This window comes from Malus domestica, chromosome 02 (assembly GCF_042453785.1).
Source record: "Malus domestica chromosome 02, GDT2T_hap1".
NCBI classification, from domain to species: Eukaryota; Viridiplantae; Streptophyta; class Magnoliopsida; order Rosales; family Rosaceae; genus Malus; species Malus domestica.
Genome location: NC_091662.1, coordinates 7,713,125 through 7,723,684, shown reverse-complemented (window position 1 = coordinate 7,723,684; position 10,560 = coordinate 7,713,125). Strand labels below are relative to the sequence as shown.

The 10,560-nt window shown below is 36.3% G+C and overlaps 1 protein-coding gene across 3 annotated transcripts; it reads left to right on the top strand.

Moving 5' to 3' along the window:
• The first annotated feature begins 4,888 nt into the window (after positions 1 to 4,888).
• LOC103453958 (sucrose synthase-like) lies at positions 4,889 to 10,265 on the top strand. 3 transcript variants are annotated; one of them, XM_029089402.2, is made up of 12 exons: positions 4,889 to 5,142; positions 6,610 to 6,744; positions 6,867 to 6,993; positions 7,094 to 7,245; positions 7,395 to 7,587; positions 7,695 to 8,126; positions 8,218 to 8,394; positions 8,485 to 8,601; positions 8,699 to 8,865; positions 8,951 to 9,175; positions 9,263 to 9,826; positions 9,913 to 10,265. In XM_029089402.2, exons 2-12 carry the CDS (start codon positions 6,647 to 6,649, stop codon positions 10,079 to 10,081), a joined length of 2,421 nt encoding a protein of 806 aa, XP_028945235.1. In that variant the 5' UTR covers positions 4,889 to 5,142; positions 6,610 to 6,646; the 3' UTR covers positions 10,082 to 10,265. The 3 variants fall into 3 exon arrangements, with proteins under 3 accessions (XP_028945235.1, XP_028945238.1, XP_028945242.1); XM_029089405.2 differs by lacking the exon at positions 4,889 to 5,142 and adding an exon at positions 6,181 to 6,319; XM_029089409.2 differs by lacking the exon at positions 4,889 to 5,142 and having other exon boundaries at positions 6,500 to 6,744.
• The last annotated feature ends 295 nt before the right edge of the window (positions 10,266 to 10,560 follow it).

Sequence of the window (10,560 nt, the reverse complement as noted above, 5' to 3'; positions counted from 1 at the left end):
ATTTATTTTTTGGAGAAACAAATGATGAACTTCACTGTCGATGAAAAATCGAAAAACAGTACTTCAAATACACTATGAATAATAATGACGATCACATTTCAATGAAATAATACAAAATATAAATTAAATAGCATGATGATCTATATTTTTGTTTCAAAGAAAAAGAACAAGGTATGCAAAACAACGATGAACTTCATTAACAACGAAAATCTGGAACTCAACCTAAAAAAGTTAGGGATAAAATCGACAAATCATAATTTATTATAGTTGGGCCATTTTTAGTTGGACTACTTTAATATGGGTCTTATACTAATCATTAAACAAAACTTATAACATGGTTTTTTTATTAAAACTAAAACTTTTCAAGTCACTTTAATTAGTTTTCATTTGTTCTAATTCTTCTAAATTGAGTGTTTTCGTTCAAACCAAAACTCAAAACTCGATGGCATTCTCTTTCACCGAGTTGTTGGAAGATGAAACCAACATGGAGTGGCTCGTAGAATCTTGGCTAGTGATGGGCAAATACCCATTGGTTATGGGTAACCTTGGTTATCCGCCCATTTAAATTTGACGGTTATGGGTAACTGTTTAGATAAATAAACGGTTATTACCTGTGAAATTTAAATGGGCGGTTATGGGTATTACCCACGGTTATAAACGGGTACCCATTTAACCATTTATTTTAATATATGTAAAACTAAAAAATAAATAAATAAATTAGTTTCTAGCTAAGTTTAGTATCCCAAAACATATTTGGTTATAAAGGGCCATAATATATATATATATATATATATATATGCGCCTCACTTGAGAGAAAAATATAATTGATAGAACGGACCAATGTTTAATATATATGATTGAATATGCTAAAGCATTAGAGTATTCGATAATTTTGTTTTGGAGTCTTTTGGAGCTTTGGCCAATTCAAGATAATGATTACCTTGAGCTTTTAGAAACATGTTATTGTCGGTTGATGCGTACCTATATATATATATATTTAATTGGCATCGAGTTTTCAATAAGTATTTGACCCAAAAATTAGAAATCAATTAAATGGCTTGGATCGATGAACATATGTTTCTATATAAAAATCCAAATATTTATCAAATTAGCTTGTTAGCAGACTGATGCATACTTATGTGTGTGTGTGTGTGTGTGTGTGTGTGTGTGTGTGTATGTATACAAGAATATTAATTAACCTACAACCATGCATGATTCTTGTAATAGATTGACCGTCAAATAATTGGGAGACATTGCATATCTTCATAAATAATATTGCCGTTAATACAAAATTCATGTTAAATGTATTTATAACGGTATTTAATTGTTAGAAAAATTAAATTATGACAAATTTCTTTTTAATTTTCAAGTTGTTAAAAAAAAAGGTAGACAGGTGAAAAAAAGAGTAAACGGATACGCGGTTATGATTAAATGGGTATACGATTATAGGTAAATGGGTATGGTTAACTGTTTATAAACGGTTATGGGTATGGGTATACCCGTTTATGTAAATACCCAACGGGTAAATGGTTATACAGGTAAAAACTTTAACGGTTATGGGTAAATAACCGCGGTTACCCGTCCGCCATAACCGTTGCCCATCCTTAATCTTGGCCAAGGGTGAAAGTACTACTATCCCACATTGATTTTCAAGCACACTGGATGTGGCTCGACGTTCCATCACCATGACCCTGACCACGGCCACGACCACGACGACAACAACCGCAGATCATACCGATATCATTGCCAACGCTAGGCTTTTTGTTCGACTTTTGGCAAAAACGCCATGCCTAAGAGGACAAAGATAGCCTTCGTCAAGATTTCGGGATATGAGGTTTCCCACTGATGACAGTATCCTTACACAGATCAAGGACGGGTTTAAGGATGGAAGGGATTTTGTGGTGACTGTCATGTCTACCATGGGAGAGGAGCAGATGTGTGCCCTCAAGGTCATTGGTCCGAAGAATTAAGTACGATGTTGTAGCGGTTGCCATAGACTAGTTGATGGCAAGGTGTTCTTCGTTTTAACTTTCTATTTGGTGGAACTGTTGCTAACAGGGAGGTTTATGAAGCCTATATATGTGCAATGAACTTTCATTTTAAAAGAAAAATAATAAAAATGGCTTGAAAATTTTGAGTTTTAATAATAAGGACAAAATAAAGAGTAAAGTGAATAGTATCATGATTGACTTTTTAGTGTAAAAATGTGGATTTTCGTTAAAATAAACAGTATTTGGAGTTTTTTGTTAAAGTTTTTTTTTTTTTTTTTAAAATGGTGTTTTATCTTGCCAAGCTTGTGAAAGTGACGATGCAAAGAAGATTTAAAGCTTCCGGATCCCTTGGCAAAAGGAGCTTGATGCATATCTATGAAACTATTTCTCTAGTTTTTTTTCCGACAAAAGAAAAAAAAAACTTTTTGGAGTAGAGCAACTAACTACAGAAACCAAATTCGATGCAATTAAAAATACAACACTAAAAATGAAACTCAATGAAAACTACATGTTGTAGCTCAATTTTTAATAGTTTGGGACTACTAAGTAGTTCAGAAAAGTATAGTGAAATTGGACGATGAAGATTGTTTAAAAAATCGAACTAGTTAGTTTATGTTGAATTATCAAAGTTAAACTCGTTGTAGCCACTAAAGGTGTGTTTGTTTGGTTTCACTAGCCTTCACTAGACTAGACTAAACTAAAAGTTAGTGTAGTGTTGTGTTTGTTAATCACAAGGACTAACTTTAGTGAGACCCCGACTATCGACCTCATTAGAGGGTCTTAGATAGTCCCCCCAAAATGAAGTGGACTGCTAAGACCGCTCATTGCTTCGTCTACTTTGTCTACTCGCGTCGCGTTCTCTTCCTACTGGACGACCTAGCCGTCAAATCCTCCCACTCTCTCCCCGCATGGATCTTCCCTTGCTAAATCTCTATGCACCACCAGCTCAACCCGCCACCTGAATCCCAAAATCTATTTACCACCATCGATGGGTTTGGCTCGATCCGGTGGATCAATTAGAAAAGAGAAAGTTTACTTGATATTATGATCGGCTGAGAGCTGGGGTTGACGACCGAAGGCTAGGTTTGAAAACTGAGGTTCAAAGGCTAGGTTCGAAGATAGAGGTTTGAAGGCAAAAACATATTGCAAAGATCTGCTGGAGAAATTGGATCAATTTGGGTTTTTCCAAGCACTACTACTCTCTCTTTTGATCTTTGGGATCCAAGCAGTGAACTTGTCATCTGGGATTTTAACAATTTGTCTAGTTTAAAAGATTTGCTGGAAAATTGGATTGTTTGGGTCTATTTTTAATTGGGTTCAACTGGGTTTTCTGGATTTGAATAATTGGTGATATAGATTGGTTCTTTTGTTTTGGTCATTTTTTGTTTTACATTTATTCTTCGAATTTATGTTGTTCTTACATGGAAGATAAAGATTTGGAAATGTTGACTGTGTTGTTCTTCAATGGATATTTTACAAGCTGTTTGGTTGTCGAGAAAACTGATGAAGAATCGTAATTTTATTTGTCATAGATTGTGGGTTATGGTTGCATGTTTGATTCCAACTGTGGTTGCAATGTCTGAAAATTAGTTGAGTTTCTTTCACATAGTTGAGAGCTCAAAAGCCCCCATTTCTTTCGAACATTGACAGCTATTTCATTATCCTCTTTTTAATCCGACATTGTACCAAACACTTCACTAAGTTAGTCTAGTTTAGTTTAGTTTAAACCAATCCAGCATAGTCCTTACACCTAATCCAGTCCGAGACAATCCGGTGCAATAAACGCACCCTAACAGTTACATCCGTTTAGCTTCATTTTGTAAGGTCAATTAATACTTAATACCATCGTTTAGCGTTGAGTCGAAGAAAATAGGATTCATAAAAAGCTAGGCTAGCTAATGGGATAAGAACAACCACTTAGTACTATATTCTAATGATATTTTTCTTCGTTAATAAATGAGAGTCTTTAGATTTGATTCTTGACAGAGATGAATTTAAATCACTAGCTCATTATGAGGTGAAGCTCACCTTATCTCCCTGAATGACTATAATACTTATGGTTTATTTGAAAAAAAAAAGGGATAAGAGCATGTACGCACATGTTAATAATAAAGATTACAAAAAATGTTTGCGTTTGATTAATTAAAATTAGAATAATGTTAGGCAAATTAAATTTATAAATTATGTGATTTATTATCAATAAAAAATAACTATGTTAATCAATAATTAAATAACAATCAAACCGTTAAAATCCATGTCATATAATTTATAAATATAATCAAAATTAGTTGATCTCTCTTGTATATATGATCTCTCAGGCATACATGATCGACATATATAAATATCAAGGAAAACTAATGAAAATGACTTGAAAACCTTGAGTTTTAACGATAAGAACAAAATAAAGGGTAAAGTGAATAGTATCATGTTTGACTTTTTAGTATAAAATTATGATTTTTCGTTAAAATAAATAGTATCATGTTTGACTTTTTAGTATAAAAATATAATTTTTCGTTAAAATAAATAGTACTGCAGATTTTTCGTTAAAACTCTCAAAATTTCTTTAAAATTATAAGGAACAGAAAGAACTTGGACAATACTCTATGATGGCAAAAGGTCCTACAAACTATAAACTACAGAAATAAACAAATAATTAATGAACAGACAAAAGGTCGTTGAAGAAGAAAGTGGACATGGAAAATGAGTACAAAAGAAACAATTGGGGTCATAGACTCATATTCTAGAAGAAAAGTAAAGCGTTTTCCAAAAAAAAAAAAAAAAAAAAAAGAAGAAAAGTAAAGCGGTTTTGCAAAATCAACAACGAAACCGCAGGAAATGAAAGCCGCAGGAACCAATTGTTTTATTTTGAAATTTAAAAAGAGATTAAATTAAATTAATAGTCAAGTCAATTAGCAACAGCATTACACAGCGGTCACCACCAACACCCAGGAAGGAGGCAAAAGACATGTATAAAAGGCTGTTCTACCATCCTTCTCCTCCATCCCATTCTTATTCATCCTCTCTTCATTTCTATCATCTCTGTGTTCTGTATATTGAATACTTCGTTCATCACCACTTCGATTTATTCGTTGATTCGTTACTCTTTTGGTCAAGAACATTTGTTGGCAGTAATTCTTCGTCGGATTTTAAGGTAATGATAGCTAGTATTTACCATTAGAAAAAGTTTATACACGTTGTTTGATTGATTTTATATATATCCAAGAGTTTCAAGTGCATATGAGTAAATTGCTTGTAACCACAGCGTTTGATTCCTGTGTTTCAATTGAATGTTTCCAGCTTAATTTCCATGCATTTAATACTCTTTTTTTTTTCTTTTCTACATTTACAATGCCTGCACCTGCAGTAAAAATTACTACTATTTTTGTTTACTTTTGGTAAGAAATTGAGATGGACAACGGTTATGGCAGACGAGTAACCGCGGTTATTTATCCATACTCGCTTATGTTCATAACCTGCGTTTACCCGTTAGGTAGTTGTATAAACGGTTATACTCATACATATAACCATTTATAAACGATTTATAAACGGTTAACCATACTTATAACCGTGTACCCATTTAACTATAACCGTTTACCCATTTAACCATAACCATTTACCGGTTTACTCGTTTTTGAACCCCTTTATCCATTTTTTCATCCATCTACATGTTTTTTTTTAACAATTTGAAAATTACAAAAGAAAAATTTGTCATAATTTTTATTTTCTGATAATTAAACACATATATTAAATTTTAATTGCTTCAAATGGATGAGAAGATGTCTTTCTATTGCTTCAAATTGACTTCTCGAATTCAATTCAAGGGCTGAACTTCTTTGCCATGGTGTGCAAGTCCAACACCTAGCAGTGCGATATTTGTTTGAAATATCATCACCATAGCGTTTTTTATTCGTACCTAACTTTTGCTTCCTACCGACACTTAAAAATCAACAGAAGGACAGATCTGTCAAATAAAATTTGTGGATTTTGAGTACAGCAGCAGCACAGAAGGACAGATCTGTCAAATAAAATCTGCTTAATGCCAGCAGCACCTATACAAAATTCATTAAACAAGAAACTTAGTTTACATATATTAAATTAAATAGGTAAATAGATATCTGTTATAAGTATAAATAGTAATTTTTAAATACATTGGTAACTACGGTTATCCAAACTTATGAGTATTTTGTCTATTCCTGAGACAAAATGGTCAAAAGTGAAATGGAATCTTGCCCAAGTCTTTTTCTTACCATTTTATTTCGCTCTCCCACTATCTTTGTTCATCAAACCATTTCACTTCACTGTTCTCAACTTTTTTCCTTCCTCCCTAGGTACTCCTTGTTTCCCACTTTTTACTTTTTCTATTTTTCTTGTTCTTGGGATGATCTTTTTTTTCTTTTCCGGATTTTTGTTACGCGACCATGTGATCAATAGCTTCTGCGTTTTGGGTTCATACTTTATTTGATGGGTTTTTGCTCTGTTTTTGTGTAGATGTCTGTTTTTATTTTTGTTGAATATAAAAAAACCTGTTCATCTTCACCCGTTTGATTTGTTGGTTTAGTCTTATTTAAGGTTTGAATTGTTGACTTTTTCTGCATAACTTTTTTTACTTTTCTTGCAGCTGTTAAGGGTGTCTGATTTTCCAAGCTGCTGCTGTAATGGCGGAACGTGCGCTGACCCGCGTCCAGAGCTTACGAGAGAGGCTGGACGAAACCCTCTTTACTCACCGCAATGAGATTCTGGCCCTTCTTTCAAGGTACTATGTTAATGATCACAAATGGGTTTCTGTCAAATGTTCCAAAACATGCAAAAAAATTGTTGTCTTTTGCAAAAAGGTTGTTTTTTGGTTTGATCACTAAAAGGGTTTTGGGGTTTTAGGATTGAGAGCAAGGGGAAAGGGTTTCTGCAACCCCATCAGCTTCATGCCGAGTTCGAAGCGATTCCTGAAAATAACAGGCAGAAGCTGTTGGACGGGGCTTTTGGTGAAGTTTTGAAGCACACCCAGGTAAACATTTTCGATCATACTTATAGTTTGTAGTCATTTGTTTTTATGTTTTTTTCAGGAGTTTTTGAATTGTTTGTGTGGATGTTTTTGTCTAATGTAGGAGGCTGTTGTGCTGCCCCCATGGGTGGCTTTTGCTGTGCGCCCAAGGCCTGGTGTTTGGGAGTACATTCGTGTGAATGTCCATGCTCTCGTTCTCGAGGAGTTGCGTGTGGCTGAGTACTTGCAATTCAAGGAGGAACTTGTTGATGGGAGGTAGTTTTTTGTCTTTTTATAGTTTGAGTTTTAAAGTTTCGATTCGGTTCTTAATTTTTTGTTAATTTTCATAGATTTTGAGTAGTTTAGAATATCGCATTTATTACTTTCTTTGCGTTGTTAATAATTTTTGCTGGTTTCAACTGCAGTTCCAATGGCAACTTCGTGCTTGAGTTGGACTTTCAGCCGTTCCATGCATCTTTCCCCCGCCCAACTCTTTCCAAGTCCATTGGAAAAGGCGTTGAGTTCCTCAATCGTCACCTTTCTGCTAAGCTCTTCCATGACAAGGAGAGCCTGCACCCTTTGCTCGAGTTTCTCCGAGTTCACTGCTATGAGGGCAGGGTATGATTTTCTTACATTTGCAACTTTACCATCTTTGTTTGAATTCAAATGAAATTAATACTCTTTTGCTGATCTCGGGATTTAATTTGATTGGCTTCTTCGTGCAGAATATGATGCTGAATAACAGAATTAAGAATGTGAATGAGCTGGAACGTGTTCTGAGGAAGGCAGAGGATTTCCTCTCTTCAGTTGTCCCCGGAACTCCATACAAGGAGTTCGAGCCCAAGATGCAAGTCATCGGTTTGGAGAGGGGTTGGGGTGACACTGCTGAGCGTGTGCTTGAGATGATCCAACTTCTGTTGGACCTTATTGAGGCACCCGATCCTTTTACTCTTGAGAAATTTCTTGGCCAGATCCCCATGGTCTTCAATGTTGTGATCCTTTCGCCCCACGGATATTTTGCCCAAGACCATGTCTTGGGGTTCCCTGACACTGGTGGCCAGGTTGTCTATATCTTGGATCAAGTTCGTGCTTTGGAGTCTGAGATGCTTAAGCGCATTAAGCAGCAAGGACTCGATATCACTCCCCGCATTATCATTGTGAGTTTTATCTGAAATTTTGTGGCTGCAGAATTTATGTTATTTGGTGATTTCATTCTATTCTGATGCTTTGATTATGTTTCAAACACAGCTCACAAGGCTTCTTCCTGATGCTGTTGGAACCACATGTGGTGATCGTCTTGAGAAAGTTTACGGGTGTGAGCATTCAGATATTCTTCGTGTTCCTTTCAGAGATGAGAAGGGTGCCATTGTCCGCAGATGGATTTCAAGATTCGAAGTCTGGCCCTACCTACAGACATATGCTGAGGTCAACTTCTTTGTTAATACTATCGGTTTCCATATGTTCCAATTTTTGCTTGTATTTGGTTCTCAGACTTGCTGATTTTCGTGTTATTAGGATGCGATCAAGGAACTTTCCAAGGAAATGCAGGGCAAGCCTGATCTCATCATTGGAAACTACAGTGATGGCAATATTGTGGCCTCACTGATGGCACACAAATTGGGTGTTACACAGGTTTGTGATTTCCATTTAGTTATAATTAGTTATGCCCTTTCGATGCCTTTTACATCTTAGTAGCTAAGTTTATTGTTTGGTTTTCACTGTCTTTCAGTGCACCATTGCCCATGCTCTCGAGAAGTCAAAATACCCTGATTCTGACCTTTACTGGAAGAAATTGGATGAGAATTATCACTTCTCATGCCAATTTACAGCTGATCTTATCGCCATGAACCACACTGATTTCATCATCACCAGTACCTTCCAAGAGATTGCTGGAAGGTAATATATGCATTCGGCCTAGACTTTTCGTATCAACCGTCTTGTCTTTTGGGATCCTAATTTTGTGTTCTATGAATGTTTGCAGCAAAGACACTGTTGGTCAGTATGAGAGCCACACTGCCTTCACCCTTCCTGGGCTCTACCGTGTCGTTCATGGTATTGATGTCTTCGATCCCAAGTTCAACATTGTTTCACCAGGAGCTGACAAGGATGTCTACTTCCCTTACTCTGAGAAAGAAAAGAGGTTGACCCACTTCCACCCTGAAATTGAAGAGCTCCTTTACGGCCAAGTCGAAAATATCGAACAATTGTAAGTTGCTTTTTTCCCATTTATGTTTTGCTCAATGCATCGTGTGATCGAATATGTGCTAACACGTTTATGTTGTTTTCCGATCAGATGTGTGTTGAAGGACAGGAACAAGCCAATCATCTTCACAATGGCAAGGCTGGACCGGGTGAAGAACATCACTGGGCTTGTCGAGTGGTATGGTAAGAATGCCAAGCTTAGAGAGTTGGTTAACCTTCTTGTGGTTGCTGGTGATCGCCGCAACGAGTCCAAGGACAATGAGGAGAAGGCTGAGTTAAAGAAGATGTACGAGCTGATTGACACCTACAAGCTGAACGGGCAGTTAAGATGGATCTCATCCCAGATGAACCGTGTGAGGAATGGTGAACTCTACCGCTACATTTGTGACACCAGGGGAGCCTTTGTGCAGCCTGCTGTGTATGAAGCTTTCGGCTTGACAGTCATTGAGGCCATGACTTGTGGACTGCCCACATTTGCCACTTGCAAGGGTGGCCCGGCTGAGATTATTGTGAATGGAATATCGGGCTACCACATTGATCCATACCACGGCGATCAGGCTGCTGAGATCCTTGTTGATTTCTTTGAGAAGAGCAAGGCTGATCCTAGCCACTGGGACAAGATTTCTCAAGGCGGCTTGCAGCGCATTTACGAAAAGTAAGCAAGAACAAATCCATTTTTTGCAGTAAATTGTTTTGCCTGGCTTGCAAGTTATCTTACATTTCTGCTCTGTTTTCGTTTAGGTACACATGGCAAATCTACTCTGAGAGGCTCTTGACACTCACTGGAGTCTATGGCTTCTGGAAAGATGTTTCGAACCTTGATCGCCTGGAGTGCCGCCGCTATCTGGAGATGTTTTACGCCCTCAAGTTCCGCAAGCTGGCGGCGTCTGTTCCTCTAGCTGTGGAGTGAAGAGAAAGTTTTCCTTATAGAGTAAATAAAGAGGCGGAAGCATTGGTTGTTTACTGTGGAGTTTTTTCCTCCTCAGGATGAGGATTTTGTATATATTTTGATTTACCAAAGGAATTTTAATGTTTCTTTTATTTTGTTATTTGTAATTTTCGATTCCCAATGGAAATGAAGTCATTTTAATGTTTTTTTTTCTTTCCCTACTTACCATTATTGGTTCAAGTAGAATATTTTTTAACAAGATGTTTGTTCTTTTTTAAAAGGTACATGTGATGAAGAGGTGTCATGGTTCGAGAAACCACATTATGCAATCTCTAATTTATTATTTGCATGATTTTCTCCTTTACATGATAAATATCATACATTTTTTTCAAAAATGATAAAACATACAAAATTACCCAAAATGTCTACTAAGTTGGACATGAAAACAAAGTTTCCAACAAAAAAAATAAGAGCACCGACGGCGCCCTTGTTATAGGTTT